Raw genomic sequence first — 17,706 nt, 5'->3', positions numbered from 1 at the left:
CCTATCTTTATATACAGGGTATCCGTCCATAAATGTCCGAGCAAATATCTTGCAATTGGTTGAAGTTACAAAGAAAGTTTAATAAGAAATATTTACATGGGTTTTAATCGGCTACAAAATGCATGTAAAAATTTTTTTTTACTCGTGACCTTTTTAAGTTAAAGGTCAACGTAGATTTTTTTAAATGAATACCTATAACTTTTGCATATTTACTTAGTAGAGGTAATTTACAATCAAAATTATATTCGAAAAAAAATTGGTACTGTGCATCGTTTACAAGATAATCAGCATGTTAAGTATTAAAGTAGATTGCTCCGATTAAAATTTGCAAAACATGATTCATCAGGCTACATAATATTTTGAAGTTTCTTATGTCGAACAGGACCACTGACCTTCAACTTGTCAAAATACACAACTTTGATGATTGTCAAAACAAAAATTATTGGACCTTTCTATTTCCATGGTCATCTTAATGGTGACAGATACTTGAAATTTTTGCACACAACTTTCTCAGATTATTTACGCAATCTTCCATTATCAGTTTTTCAAAATATTATTTTTCATCAAGCTGGTGCTCCAGCACACAATACACGTAGTGTAATTAACTTTCTAAATAATAGATTTCCTATTTGTTGGATAGGTACTAATGGTCCTATACGATGGCCACTGAAATCTGTGGTCTTGATACCTTGCGATTTTTTCCTTTGGGGGGTATATTAAGAAGGATATTGTTTATGCAACTATTCCTAAAAATGAAGAAGATTCACGACATAAGATCACTAAAGCTGTTGAAAGTATTACAATAAAAATGCTAGAGTTAACATTATAAAATGCGTTGAATGCTATATCAATCATGATGGTAACAATTTTGAGCAATTTATTAATTAATGTCTTAATAAATGTTTCATGAAAAAAAATGTTTACTTTCTCAACCTATTTGACATTTCAAACTTCAACAATACTTAATCTAAATTATTACTTTAATACTTAACATATCGATTACTCGTAAACGATGTGTAGTAGCAATTTTTTCCAAATATAATTTTAATAGCAAATTACCTCTACTATGTAAATATGCAAAAAAATTATAAGTACTCATTTAAAAAATCTACGTTAACCTTCATAAGTCAAAAAGATCACAAGTCAAAAAAATTTTTTTACATGCATTTTATAGGCGACTAAGAGCCATGTAAATTTCTCTTATTAAACTTTCTTGTAATTTCAGTCAGTTACGAGATATCTGCTCGGACATTTATGGACAGATACCCTTCCTAAAAGCTATGATCAAATAATTCCACACTTACCGTTCTTTTCGAGATAGTTCTGGCTTTGCGTCTAACGACTGACTCAATTGGGACAATTTTTTAGTTTTCTTTTGTACCCTGTTTGGATTTTCTACTTGAATTAAATTCTCTACGCCTTTTGCTTTTCCTCCCTGTAAAAACAAAATAATAATGAAAGATTAGAATATATAACATTTTATTTATAAAATATGTAACAATATGAAAAATGTTTTAATATTGAACATACGCACATATACAGAATATTCAAAAAGTCCGTTTTCGCTTCATATATTTCAAAAGCAATTCAAAATTATAAAAAACCACGAAATATGTATTCGATCGAGGGGCTGCTTTTTTAGGAGGATTGGAATAGTTGTCCTCCTCAAGGGGTGTCCTGCTAAATTTTAAATAAAATTTTCTCCCCCATATTATTGTATATTGATAAAAAGGTCATAAAGAAGAAAAATTTTTGATACAAAGCGGAGATTGACATGTTGATTCTTTAGAGTAAACGTGTCTCCGCTTTGTATCAAGTTATTTTTTTTTGCTCTTTTTCAGAAATTATTTAGGAACAAAGTTTAAAAAAAGCTAATTTTCAAAAATTTTAATCATCCCTCCAACTCGGATAATTCTAAAAAAAGCTGTTAAGGTGTAATAGTGTCCGTCTTTTTAAGTTCTATCCACTGTAAGCCGTTCAGGATCGTACAATATAAGACATTAAAAAAAAAAAACTTTTTGAAATGTAACAAAATAAACAAAAAATGAGACACATGGATAATGATCGACAAATTCAACAAACAAGTAGTGCAAATTAAATTGTAATTACAAAACAAATTGTCATATAGCTACATTATATCAATTTCGCTAGTGTTATTTTTTCCGGCCTCTTATTACAAAAAAGTAACATTAGTAGAGAGTTAGTGTGATATAGCAGTAAAATAATTTGTTTTATAATTTGCAGGAATTGCACTATCTGCTCATGGAATTCATCGATCACTATCAATGTGCCTCAAATTCTTATTTCTTGTTTATCACGTTATATTCGACGCTACAAAAATGTTTCTTTTTCGTGTCTTTTATATCGTACGGCCCTGAGTGACTTACAATAAACTTTAAGCAATGCTGAACTGACGATGGAACTCACTCAACGTCGATACTGCAGATTGCTGCAGATTTTTTTTCGACAGACTGAGGATCGCACGTGAGGCGAAGAGTAAGGGGAATAGGCTAGTGCCTTTGACTATATAACTAATAACTATAGACTGTCAGTTACCCTTACTTTTCCTATTCTCACAATGCTTTGCTGTGTCTTCAACATAACGCGCGCCTTCAACGGTTAAATAATAAAAAATTGAAATACAAAGTCGCAATTCTTTTTTTTGCACATTTATTTATGTGTTACAAATGCAATGATTTTGAACTCTGCTAAGTATAATAAAATAACGCAATGTCATGTCCACAGTATAAGTACACACATTAAGTCAACTCTGTGTCGGCACCTTTGATCTGAAGAGAAATGGTCGGCCATAATGTTGAGTGTGCGGCGCGAACAATTTAAACACTAACTTATACAGCACGCCTCGTTCAAGAAACATCATGTAGACATTGAAATGTCCTAAACAATAATAAGTAAATTATCTAGTTTACATTAATCATTTGTTATGCGTACTATCCGTACCAAATCGCTTTATACAATGCTCAGTTTAAACAACGATATTAAACAATTTTACGTTAGAGATTAGTGTTTCCTGGTGTTTTCCTAGTTTCCCTATAGGCCGCCATCTTGTTGAATGTCATTCCCGTCATGCGCGAGTGACAACCATTTCGCAGATTTCAGCAATGAGTAAAGACACAGAAGGGAGCATTTTGCGCAACAACTGGGGACGGAAGTAGCTATATAAAATGGACGCTTAAGATGGCTGCTTAAGGGCGCCAATTAGCTTGACAATGTAACTCTCTTTCTCTCGAGTTTTCCCTCTCTTTTTAATGTCGTCACAAAAAATAGACGCTCAAAATGGATCCATGACGTGTATCCGTCACCCGTTTAGCTTACCCCCACTACAGATGTAGTCTCTCCCACAGAACATATACTATGAGAAATGAAAGTTCTGTACTTAGCATGGGAAATAAAAAGCAACTGACCCTGCTATTTGGTGGTGAAGTGGGAAATTAAATGGATTGTGGAAGGGGGTCTTCAGGACAAAAATATAGAAATTTATTTATGTAAGCAATAATCATTAACTTATGTCAAAACCAGTAAAGTTCATTATTAGGATTTCATTATTTCTATTTATCGAGGTCTCAATAAACAGTAGTCTTGAAATTCTAGTATTAAACTTTACCGGATGCTGCATAAATTAATTGTTATTGCCTGCACAAACCATCCTTTCCTCTGCATTGTTGGAGAAACTAGTTCATCAATGCTACCATACAAAATTGCACAAAATTCGGGTGAGCAGATACTTATTCTTACCAACTTACATCAAGACATTTTCTGATTGGTCATTTCAACTCCCATTTTCAAGTAGGCCTCACTTTTCCGTGTAACCAAAAACCAAGATACTAGTTTTACCCCCATGATCTCTCCTGTGTCGTTTTACTCATTGGATTTCAGACGGAGTTGACTTACTGTATGTACTTATACTATGGTCATGTCACTCATGTCATATTCCATCTCTCTCTTTATTCCTATTTTACCAGCAAAATGCGACTTCGTGTTTCAGTTTTCTGTTATTTAACCGTCAGAGGCGCGCGTTATGTTGAAGACAGCGTGAACTGGCCAACTGGCAGTCAAGTCAAGTTATAGAGTCAAGTTATATAGACTAGTTATATAGTCAAGGGCTACCGCTATTTGTCAAACGCACTCATCTGTCCTTGTTCTTTTGATTTTAAAAGTTGGTTTATGCAGGCCGTAACAGCTAACTTATACCGGAATCTGTAAGAAATTGACCAATCATAATCGATTTATAGAAGAATAATCGACTATGATACGTCAATTTCTTACATAAGTTAGCGGTTACGGCCTGCATAAACCAATCTTAATGCAAGATCTCTGAACTACCATAAACATAATTTCTGCCCTCCGCACCAATTTCACGTGAAAATTACATAAACAATTTTCAGATATTTACATCTCTTATACTAAAGCTTCTAAAATTATTCTGCAAACGCCGTATTGTCCTTTCATTTAATTCACACTTCGCTAGCTACTTTACTATTGCACGCACGCACGCACGCACGCACGCACGCACGCACGCACGCACGCACGCACGCACGCACGCACGCACGCACGCACGCACGCACGCACGCACGCACGCACGCACGCACGCACGCACGCACGCACGCACGCACGCACGCACGCACGCACGCACGCACGCACGCACGCACGCACGCACGCACGCACGCACGCACGCACGCACGCACGCACGCACGCACGCACGCACGCACGCACGCACGCACGCACGCACGCACGCACGCACGCACGCACGCACGCACGCACGCACGCACGCACGCACGCACGCACGCACGCACGCACGCACGCACGCACGCACGCACGCACGCACGCGCACGCACGCACGCACGCACGCACGCACGCACGCACGCACGCACGCACGCACGCACGCACGCACGCACGCACGCACGCACGCACGCACGCACGCACGCACGCACGCACGCACGCACGCACGCACGCACGCACGCACGCACGCACGCACGCACGCACGCACGCACGCACGCACGCACGCACGCACGCACGCACGCACGCACGCACGCACGCACGCACGCACGCACGCACGCACGCACGCACGCACGCACGCACGCACGCACGCACGCACGCACGCACGCACGCACGCACGCACGCACGCACGCACGCACGCACGCACGCACGCACGCACGCACGCACGCACGCACGCACGCACGCACGCACGCACGCACGCACGCACGCACGCACGCACGCACGCACGCACGCACGCACGCACGCACGCACGCACGCACGCACGCACGCACGCACGCGCACGCACGCACGCACGCACGCACGCACGCACGCACGCACGCACGCACGCACGCACGCACGCACGCACGCACGCACGCACGCACGCACGCACGCACGCACGCACGCACGCACGCACGCACGCACGCACGCACGCACGCACGCACGCACGCACGCACGCACGCACGCACGCACGCACGCACGCACGCACGCACGCACGCACGCACGCACGCACGCACGCACGCACGCACGCACGCACGCACGCACGCACGCACGCACGCACGCACGCACGCACGCACGCACGCACGCACGCACGCACGCACGCACGCACGCACGCACGCACGCACGCACGCACGCACGCACGCACGCACGCACGCACGCACGCACGCACGCACGCACGCACGCACGCACGCACGCACGCACGCACGCGCACGCACGCACGCACGCACGCACGCACGCACGCACGCACGCACGCACGCACGCACGCACGCACGCACGCACGCACGCACGCACGCACGCACGCACGCACGCACGCACGCACGCACGCACGCACGCACGCACGCACGCACGCACGCACGCACGCACGCACGCACGCACGCACGCACGCACGCACGCACGCACGCACGCACGCACGCACGCACGCACGCACGCACGCACGCACGCACGCACGCACGCACGCACGCACGCACGCACGCACGCACGCACACACACACCATTTCTAAAACTTTTATATGGGGCACATGTCATCAGTCAGCTGCAAAAGACGATAATTAAACTATAATTTTTTTTAACATACTTTTGTTTTTCGTATTAAGAAAAATTCACACCTTAGCAGAAAAACAGAAAGCAGAAAAGCAGTGAGCCAATCAGAACTCGCGCTGGTAGTAAGTAGGTACAGTCTATAGCAAAAAATTAAAACTGTATACTATCAGCGCAAATTTTGATTGGTTTCTGCTTTCTACTTTTCTGTCAAGGTGTAAAGTCTCCCTTAAATTGTAGCTAGCGGGGTATATTTTTGTCACTACTTTAATTGTATAAAAAATTTTTGAAATTTGTAAAGCCAATTAAGAGATATGAATATCCAAAAATAAACACGTATAAAGACCGGTCATATATAAAAAAAAAATAGGCCTACAATAAGCCCATTCTGTAACTTTTTAGCGACAATTCGATATCGTTACAGAATAGGTCTACAGAAACGGTCGTAAATTCACCATGAAATTTCTGTTAATACACGATATACCATGCTCTCTTGTAATTAGTCAGTCGTAGTAACAGTAGTCTCTGGAATTGGAATTAAATCAACTCTGAGCGATTACGACTACAACCAAAAATACAAAAATTTACAACCGCTCCTGCGACTCTATGAGCCCATTACAGACGCCGCTTTACTAAGGCGCTTCCAATATGATTTGATCTGTACATTTTTTTTAGCTGATGTCGCAAATTCTTACTCGGTAAAATACAAATTATTAGTTATTTCGATGCATTAAGGCATATAATTGCGATAAGGCATATAATTTAATTATTTATTGTTATAGATTTATACTGATAAAGACTGTTTGTTAAAAGTCAAAACGTGTGCTTTTATTTATTTTGGTTATTAATTTTGTTTCGGCGCACAACATCCAGCACGGATGTTAAGCTCGTTTTCCCTATTTTGAATTGTTATTTACAGAAAACCTAACTTTCGTATTTGATTTTAATTTTTTAGTTCTTTTAATTAGGTTTCAAAATTTGACCCTAAATAACTTTTAAATGGGTCAAACTCCGGTAAAAAGAATTCTTTTTAAACCAGGTACTCTGACCAGACCAAAACCAAAACCGATAGCCAAATCATAACCGTTATTTTAGTCAGACCGAAACCGAAACCAAAATATTGTGCAGACTAACCGACCGTAACCGTAACCTAACCAAAAATATTTTTCCGGTTTTTTCGGTCAGATTTTTTAAAAATGCTATTAAAGATTATACTGCAGATCAGACAAAAAAAAGAAGAAAAAGCGCATGCTGTATAGAATTCTCTCTCTACAAAATAAGAATTAAAAAAAAAAGATGCATGGCATCTATATTTCATCTCTTTTTCAAATATTTTTAACGTTCCATAGATATGCAGTTGATTTTAAAGATTAATTTTAACCGTTATCCGTAGTAACCGTTATCAGTAACAAGACCAAAACCAAAACCAAAAATTGGATATAATCTCTAACCGTAACCGTAACCGGATCAAAATTTTATTTCGCGCAGGGTCCCTTATATAAATTTTTTGAGTTGGGTTTACCTTTGAGAGAGACAACCTTTCCAATTCTCTTAACCCTTTGTGACACTTTTTTTCTAGTGAATATAATTTTGTAAAACTTATCCCTAGTTTTACGGAATCACTGAGTACAAATCCGATATAAAAAATTTAAAATGGCGGATCAAATATGGTGGACAAAATTTTCAAAATCGACTAAAATTCGTTTAAAACATGTTACTCGAGAGTTGCTGATCCAATGTCCAAAATCCAATGTCAGAAATATAAAATTAAGAATGGTGACTCCAATATGGCCGACAAAATTTTCACAATTAACCGAATTCGCTTGAAACTTTGAAAATAACGTTTGCCATATTAATCCGCCATATTGCATTTTGCATTTCAAATTTTATATTTTTGATATCGAATTCGTAAGAGATCTCAAAAATAGCTAAATAAGTGTAAAAAAATGATAACAATTTAAATTTTTTTCTTGAAATTACACATAATAGAGATTCAAATAATATTAATTAGAACTGTTGTTTGAATAAATAAAAATTTACTGTGTTCTTGTACTTTAGAAAGAGAGATGTAATGCTACATTCGCGAAGTTAGTTACATTATTTAACTTTTGATTTTTTGCTATAAAAATGCTATAAATATTACGAAGAACGAAATACTTAATAATCGTGATCACGAGTATACAGGATGTCTCATTTTAAAAAACGGACCTCGATAATTCCTCAATAAAGAATTTTTAGCAAAAATGTTTCAGGCAAAAGTTGTATGGTTTCGAGGAGGACATAAGATGATGTGAATAATTTGACTTCAAATAGTTGCTTGAAAATTACGTAAAAGTCACCTTCAATTTTTTTAATGGAACTGCTTACTTTTTATTGCATATTCTTGTAGTTTATCTCAAGAGCTTTCCAAAACACTATAAATAAATGTTTTTTCGTTAAGTATTTTTCGAGTAACAAAACTTAAAATTTACAATACCGCTGGCTGTCACCGATTAATTTTACCTTGACTGGTTGGATCATCCTCCGATCTTTCTTTGAACACAAAAGAGGTGTAAATCTGACCAAGCAACCTCCACTTTGAGTGATGCTAATATCGGCGGTACTGTAACTTTCAATTCTTGTAACTCAAAAAATATTTAACAAAAAAACATTTACTTATAGTGTTTTAGAAAGGTCTCGAGATAAGATAAAATATGCAATAAAAAGTAGGCAGTCCCATTTAAAAAATTGAAGGTGACCTTTACGTGACTTTCAAGCAACTATTCAAGGTCAAATTAATGACACTATCTTATGTCCCCCATACAACTTTTGTCTGAAATGTTTTTGCTGAAAATGCTTAATTGAAGAATTATCAAGGTCCGTTTTTTAAAATAAGACACCTTGTATAACGTTGACACGAGTCTCGGCGCAATGCCAAGCTATCCTTTCCCTCGCGCGCTACTCACTGACGCCTACTGTCGGGCCGCAATATCGCGGTGGGCAGTCCTACGGCTCAGGCGGACGATCACTTGTCTCTCCGCGCGCTCTTATTCGTTTGGCTTTAATATTTTATAACTCAATAATTATTGAAAATATCGCAAAATAGTATAAGACTTTTTGGTTTATCTCGATCCCTTCTACCTCTTCGTGATAAGCTTTATACAACCTTCTGGGACACCCTGTAGAGTGAAAACAGACTTTTCAGACACCCTCTATATACGGAAAAGAAGAAAGTTATAGAATAGAAAAGCCATGAAGTATCACAATAATAAAGTATGTTTTGCAGTTTACACTTTAATAGTGGATGACGGTCAAATTAATTTTTTACAGTCTGCTTAAAAATCATAACATAGCAATTAGTTTAGTGATGTTAATGTTTATTAAAATTTTTTTCAAATTTTTTGGAGCCTAAATACCCATTGAAAAAAAAATCATTTCCCAGGTAATCACGTATTATAAGTTAGCGAAACAAAGAATCAATTAAAACAATATTTTTTAATTGTTGCACATTTGTTGCTAAAAAGTTGCCAAAAAAAGAAATTTGTTGCTGTTAGTTTTTTTCTTAAATAATGTTCCGCTAATGGAAAATTAAGTTAGCGAGACAATATATGTATAATAATGAAATTGAATATAAAAATAATATTGGAATTTGTTGCTAATTTATTGTTAATTTATTGCTCACAAAATATGTTGCTTTCGATTTCGTTAGTCGTGCAACAAATACGATAGAGAAGAATTTCTCAGCAGACAGATAAAGAATAAACAACCAAAAAATAATTTGTTGCTTTTATGATTATGGTATCAAAACCGTCCTCAGATATTATAACATTGAAATATATCACGATTCGAATTAGTTGCTAATGACATAACGTTAAAAATAATTTATTCAAGGAACGCAAACGCCAAGTTCAAAAATTCGTTACACAATCAATGGATCTGTTGCTCGTATGATTATGATATTAAAATCATCATCGGGCATCGTACCACTGAAATATAAGGAGATTCAATTTTGTTGCTAACCGTAACGCATTGAAAATAATTTGTTTATGCATAAAACGCGCATGTCGCGCTCTAAAGTTCGTTACGCTATCGTCAAAGCATTTGTTGCTCGCATGTTTACGTTACTAAAGTTTTTCTAAGACAAGACCCGATTTTGTTGCTAACCACCACCCACTGAAAATAATTTGTTTATGCAAAAAACGCGCATGTTGCACTCTAAAGTACCTCTATCGTCAAAACATTTGTTGCTCGCAAGTTTATGCTACTAAAATCTTCCTAAGACAAGATCCGATTTTTTTGCTGACTGCAACGCACTGAAAATAATTTGTTTATCCGAGAAACGCGCGACTCGGGCACTAAAGTCTGTGCCCGATCATCAAAAAATTTGCTGCTCGCATGATTATGGTATTAAAATTATACTTAGACATCGTACCACTGAAATATAAAAAGATTCAATTTTGTTGCTAATTGTAACACGTTAAAAGTAATTGACTTATCCTCACTTCGTAACAGATGTTGCGTGTAGTACGGATAAATTAATTATTTTCAATGTGTTGCAGTTAGTAAATACAGTACAAATTCGGATTTTGGTATATTGTGATAACACAATATCTTTGGATGATTTTAATACCACAATCATGAGAGAAACAAATTCTGTCATCATCGGTCAACAGACTTCAAAACGCGACACGCGCGTTTATCGCATAAACAAATTATTTTCAGTGCGTGGCGATTAGCAACAAAATCGGATCTTGTCTTAGGAAGACTTCAGTAACATAAACATGCAAACAACAAATGCTTTGACGATAACGTAACAAACTTTAGAGCGCGACACGCGCGCTTTTGCATAAACAAATTATTTTCAGTGCGTTGTGGTTAGCAACAAAATCAAATCTCCTTATATTTCAGTGGTACGATGTCCAAAGATGATTAACCCTTAAACACGTAAGTGGGTCTGAGAGACCCCATATGAAGTTTTGAACGCTTGCTATGTGAAGACGGAATGAGATAGGAGGTTCGGACCAAGACATAAAAAAAGTTTGAAATCTCCTCTTTCAATTGATATGGTTGATCAACTTTTTTGGTCAACTAGAATTCGAACGGCACAGCAGTAAAGTTTTGTTAGAGTCAATGCGACCCATATAGTAAGTGAAACTTTTTTTGTGAGCATTTTACATAAAAAAACTGGACAAAATACGTTCGAACAGGTCGATTTGCAGATGTTACTCGCATATACTCTGTCTAAAGTTGGAATACTATAAAATGTTGTAGAAAAAAGTTTTTCCAAAATATATCATGAAAAACATCAATTTTCAATTTTAGACACGATTTAATCAAAAATTCCTCATATTCGCCTTGTTACATAAGTACATTTTTTAATAAAAATGACAATAATATAATTTTTTTTTGAAAGTATGAATCTTTAGCTTTAAAACACCGTATTGTAAAATTCTTTAAAGTTTTTTGTTGCAAAGATATGATTTTTTTTTTAAAGTGGATTTTTAGATGCCCAAAAATACCTCATATTTTCCATGTTATATAATTATACCTTTTAGAAAAAATAACTTTGCCAAATTTTATTTTGAAAGTGTGACTCTTTAGCTTTAAAATGCCGTATTTGAAAGTCCTTAAACGTTTGTTGTTGCAAAGATATGATTTTTTGAAGGAAAAGTGGATTTTTGACCAATTTCTCATTTTTGCTTAAGGGGGGAAACCACAGTAAAATTTTGAAAAAATCGAAATTTTTTTTTTTCGCTTGTAAGGTGCTTTAGGGTCTTAAGAATAATATTCCAAAAGAGTGCCGCAAAAATGTGTAAATACCCAAATTTTCCATTCTGCAGCAACGCCTCTCAGGTATGCTCCGAGCGCCTTTTGTGATTCCGGCGCGCGCTGTAATTTAGCACAGATGCTGAACCGTACGAAAACGTGACGATAACTAAAAAGGAATGCGTAGATCACGTACAAAAACGCATGGGCACCCACCTCCGTAATTTGAAGAAACGCACAAAAGGCTTGGGAGGAAAAGGGAAATTGACAGGTAAACTGATCGACGAACTGTCAATATATTTCGGGTTAGCTATTCGTAGAAATTGCGAATCAGTCGAAAAAATGAAGACAGCTATATGGGCCACATTACTTCACAAAATATCTACGGATAACCATCCCCAACACGACAATTGCCCGACTGGAGAAAATTCATGGTGCTCGTGGCAAAGGGCGAAATCTTCTAACACTTTGGCTACCTATACGCACAAACCACCAATGTCTGATGTAGTTTATGAAGCAATTAAGCCAGTTTACGAACAACTCACTGCGGATGATCTTCTCACTCGCTGCATCGGCGGTTTCACACAAAATAATAATGAAAGTTTGAATTCGACAGTGTGGGCGATTGCTCCAAAAACTTTAAATTCAGGCAAAAAAGTTATCGTTATTGCTGTCAACATCGCTTCGTGCATTTTTAATGACGGGTTACTGTCCGTTTTACGCATAATCGAAGTCATGGAGATGAAAAACGGCCCGAAAAGTTATGAGCTGTGTATGGAATTAAATGAAAGGCGAATACAGAAGGCGGAGCGATCCATGACAGAGGGCGCAAAACAGGCCAGAATCGACCAGATGTCAATTCGAAAGGCCAAACATCAACAGGAAATTGACGAAGAAGGCCAGTTGTATGGTGCAGGCATCGCCGATTAGAGGTATATAAAAATATTATATGATTTTACAGTACTTAAAACTTTAAACGCGTTTTTCTCGAAACCACTTTTTTTTAACTGGGCGGACACATAACTTGAATAAATCTTTACCGATCGGTTTGAAATTTTCACAGTATATTCAGAATACCTTTCTCTATGGAACTGCGTAGGGTTTTTTTTTATATTATATAGTTTTTTTTTATCAACAATTTTATGGCGTTTTTTTTGTTACATTTGCAAGTTTTTCTTAAAACGTGCGCCATTTTGCGAAAAATTAACATATCGAAAAAATCCTACGCAGTTCCATACCCATTTATATATAGAACCTAAAAAACTTTCATTTTTTGTTCCAGGTCAAAAATTACGGATTGTAGATGTCCGCCCATGGGCCCTCCTGTAAAAATAGGCGCCATAGGACAAGTGCTGCACAGCCGCCATTTTGTAATAAAAATGCGTCAAAAAATTTTAAATTGTAGTTCGTTTATGATGTTATACTGCTTATTTTACAGATTTTTGATTCATCATTTCATTGACCCAAAAAAAATTCCCGAAAATAGCCTTACTTTTTCGTGCTCTACTGTGGTTTCCCCCCTTAATGGTTTTGCTTTTATAACTTTACAATAAATTATTTGTCGGCAATGCCGATTATGCAGTCACACTCCTGAGATTTGGAACTTTTGTTTAAAAAAAAAAATCGTAGAAAAATATTGATTGTAATCAAAGTTATAGCTTCTCAAAGTTGAAAAAGTCTGTCAGACCCAAAAATGTGTTTCCGTATTTTACAGGATCGGTGTGTTTAAGGGTTAATACCATAATCATACGAGCAACAAATCCATTGATCGTGTAACAAATATTTGAACTTGACGTTCGCGTTCCTTGAATAAATTAATTATTTTTAACGTTATGCCATTAGCAACTAATTCGAATCGTAATATATTTCAATGTTATAATATCTGAGAACGGTTTTGATATCATAATCATGAGAGCAACAAATTATTTTCTGATTATTTATTCTTTATCTGTCTGCTGAGAAGTCCTCCTCTGTCATGTATATTTGTTGCACAACTAACAAAATAGAAAGTAACATATTTTATGAGCAACAAATTAGTAACAAATTCTAATATTTTTATATTCAATTTCATTATTATTTCAATTAAGTTATATTGTACCAATTTTTTTCTTATAATAAAAAATTGTAAACAAATAACAAAAATTTTTGCACCAGCCTAATAGAAACACTGTTTAAAGAAAAATATTTAGCAGAAAAAATTCTGTTCTGTTGTGGTATTTATTTGAAAAACTTTTACTTATAGTATAACACATATGAATCTATTGCTAATAAATTTCTGTTATAAGTATGTCATAAAAATATTTACTCACTTATCTCTAAAGATTAAAATGGTCTTCTGTCTCTAATGATCTAACCAACTCTTTTACTTTACATACCTCTGTGTCTGATTCTGATTCTGATTCACTATCGCTGTCTGTGGCACCATTCTTTGACCTATTAGCTCCACTCGTTTTAGGCTCTTCATCATCTTCTTCCTCACTAGAACTATCCTCCCCTTTATTTTTCTGTAAAATAAATTTTAAGTTAATTTACTTAAACAATGTCTTGTTTGTTATTATAATACAATAATAAATAATTCAGAAAGTCCAAGGACGAGTATAATAAAGACATCTAAAATTTTTTTCCACCTTGTTTTTAATTTTTATTTTTATAACTATTGTAAAACTAATTTCAACCTAAATTGGTCTTTTTCAATCGCTCATTACAATTAAAAAATCGAGGGGTTGGTCACTAGCGGTTATGGTGTACAAAAATTACCTTTAACACGGATTACCTTTAAATTACCTTGGATGACTTAAGATTACCCAATACTACCTCAGATTACACAATACTACCTCAGATTACCCAATATTACCTCAGATTACCTAATACTACCTCAGATTATCAAATACTACTTTATATTATCCAAGATTACCTTAGAGTATTAAAAATTACGTCATATTTTCTGAGATTACCCAAGATTTTACCAAATTTACTTTGCTCATCTAAAATTACCTTATACGAGTAGCTAAAGTATTATTTCTTCAAATCAATTTTAGATTTTCATTGCTTAAAAAAAAAACAATTTTACAAAACAAATATTTATTGCATACAAAAACACAAAAATATAAAAATTTTCACAAACAGAATATGTATTATATGTAGGTATACATAGTAAGAAGTTTGACTACTTTTAACGTTTGAGATCTTTTAATATACTAACAAAACAATATCCTATTAAATATAAATATTAAACCTCTGTGAAGTTAGCACATAATAAATATTAATAGGTATTTTATAAATTAAATTATCATCCTCATCATTATTTAAATCAATATCTTCCAAAAAATTTTTTTTCCAAACATTTTGGGAAACAATTAATATTTTTCCAATACGATTCAGGAATGTTGTTTATGCCAATTTTATTAAGGTCCGATTTAGCTTCTGTAAGAGTTGACATAATAAATAATGTTTTCAATTTCTACATCATCTGGGATATCACCTAAATTTTCATTACTTCCAATACCTAAGCGATTATGTACTTCCCTTGGGAAAATAAACTGATCTTTTAAATCATTTTTGACGTTTTGTATGATTTGAATTTTTTTAATTCTATTCATAATATCGTTCAAACTAAAATTGACTATTGTAAAAAAAGTTGAAGTTAAGCTTGTTGTTGAACAAAAAATTTGTTCACATGGTTGGCTACTCATCAACCATGGGACATACTAGAATTCAAGTTAGAGTCAGATACAAATTTTTTGAAAAAGCATAAGTAAGAAGTGAGCATTGATTTCTACTGACATATAGGAATTTGAAGTAATGAAATTTTTTGATAGAGTTAAATCATTTTATTCTAAGATCTAGTTTTGCCATATTCAGAAAATAAATACAGATATTCAAATTAAAAATAATCTTTTTCTATGAGCCAAATTTTTGTTTAAAAATGAATTTTCCATTTTGATCGATTTCGATAATAAAACCACAAAAACTGTATCAAGCACAGAGCGCGTAACGTCTCGCTTACATCAAGTATAGACCAGTACAGACTCGAAAAAGACTGCGTTTCCGATATGTGATTGTTTCTCAGCAGCGAAATGCATCGCGTATGCGTATACGCAAAACAATGAAACGATGAAATCTTCTGTAAGCACGTGTGGCGGGCACAACTTTTTGAAACAGTAATTCTTAACAATTCTAAAACGAATTCGAAGAATAATCAATATAAAAAATTTTTTAAAAGATTTTGCACATATCTTTTCATTGTAGATAAAAATGTATTTCGCAATTTTTATATATTTTTAGTTATTTTTAGCTTCTTTAAAATTTGTTTTGAATCAGGCGGACTTATGAAACTTTACATACCAATTTGAACGGCATTATTCCATTTATATCCATTATCAGCAGGAAAATAAATACAACCCATTGTTCATTTCGAGAGAGAGAATTCCGTTTTAAGAAATTAAAAGATTTACTTTAGGCAAATTTTTTAACATAAAGAAATTTGCTTAAAATAGTTTGGAAATTTCGCAATTTTTAAACGCTCGTATATTTGCAGCCTGAGAGAAAGCGTTACAAGATGTAATACCGCAAAAATCTAGCAATGACAATTTTTAGATTATAAAAAAAGCAATTCTTTTACGTCAACTCCAAAAGTTGATTAAAAATGTATATTATTGTATAAAAATATAACATGCTCAGCAATAACGTTTACTAAAAAATCAAAGATTACCTTAGATTACCTCAGATTATCTGAGATTACTTTAGGAACACATAGAATTACCTACAGATTATTTGATATTACCCTTAGATTACTTAGGATTTAAAAATTACATTGGATTATCCAAAATTACATTGGATTACCCAAAATTCTGTTTGGATTGCCACTGAATTACCTAGCCCTTGTACAAAAATTACCTCAGTGACTAACCCCTCGTAAAAAATGCTTTTAGGATCTACATTCAACGTATTAATACATATATAATAAAATAAAAATAAACAATCTATAACGTCTCAGCAACATCCTGAAGCTTTGTGATACACAAATTACCATTTAGATCATCAATGTGGCTCATTCAATAGATAAAAATTCATGATTAATGTGTTAAAAATAAGTTATTCCAAACCATATAAATTATGGACTAGTGCAATCATCTTAATCTTTATCAACATCCAATGTACTATTAATTGAAAGTAATTAAAGGTCTAAAATATGCACGGATTTCGCAAGATAAATATTGTCAACCGAGCTTATAGATTTTCAATACTGACAATGTATATCAGAACACAGCCTATATGTAATATAACCTAATTTTAGGTTTATATAAACAATGCTACGATCTAAGGATACATTTCTCAAACGCCTGGTTTCTTTACATTAGAAATCAATTAGATAAGTTAAATTCTAAGCACCAAGAGTTTACGTAGCCAGGAATAATATGAGTTAAATAGCCTCAAGATTTATGTAAAATAACCTAAAAATACCAACTCTCCACTGTTGTTTCTTCTCCTCCTGGCGCCGTTGCTCCTCCAACTCCTCTGGATTTGTGAAATGTCGGTTCCTACCTTTGTGATTCACGAATTTTCCTGCGCAATAAATGGTACGATTAGTAACCCAGAATTCACCTTCTTGTCAAAGAAACGTGGGACACAAGATAACTTCCAAAAGAAAATAGAAATTAGAAACAGAGCACTTGTGAAAGAATAAAACTCACCTCGTGGCATTGTAGTTCAAAATTGTAGCGTAAGTGACAGTGACGATTAAATATCGCAAGAGAAATGAACACCAGGGAACTGACGTAAAAGCACAAACTTACACCGGGCTGTACCATAGATTCTACATGCGTGTCTCGATATTTTTTGCGATTATTATTTTCGATAGCCTTGAATGCCTCACACTAGAGTCAGAAGGTTTGTTCGTGTTACACGCCCCAACATACCACACATCAAAGA

General features: G+C 35.7%; 1 protein-coding gene across 1 annotated transcript in view; it reads right to left on the bottom strand.

The window, feature by feature from the left end:
* The window catches only part of LOC105202627 (28 kDa heat- and acid-stable phosphoprotein), a 31,429-nt gene extending 13,723 nt beyond the window's left edge, over positions 1–17,706 (bottom strand). Inside the window, exons 1-4 of the mRNA XM_026140229.2 lie at positions 17,469–17,706; positions 17,243–17,340; positions 14,151–14,279; positions 1,305–1,435 (exon numbers count right to left, since the gene is read on the bottom strand). Of these exons, the coding sequence (XP_025996014.1) occupies positions 1,305–1,435; positions 14,151–14,279; positions 17,243–17,340; positions 17,469–17,478 (368 nt within the window). The 5' untranslated portion in view covers positions 17,479–17,706. The remainder of the gene's footprint in view (positions 1–1,304; positions 1,436–14,150; positions 14,280–17,242; positions 17,341–17,468) is intronic.

This window comes from Solenopsis invicta, chromosome 13 (assembly GCF_016802725.1).
Source record: "Solenopsis invicta isolate M01_SB chromosome 13, UNIL_Sinv_3.0, whole genome shotgun sequence".
Lineage (NCBI taxonomy): Eukaryota > Metazoa > Arthropoda > Insecta > Hymenoptera > Formicidae > Solenopsis > Solenopsis invicta.
Note: the sequence above shows the minus strand (reverse complement) of the source record. Positions and strands in the feature narration are given on the sequence as shown.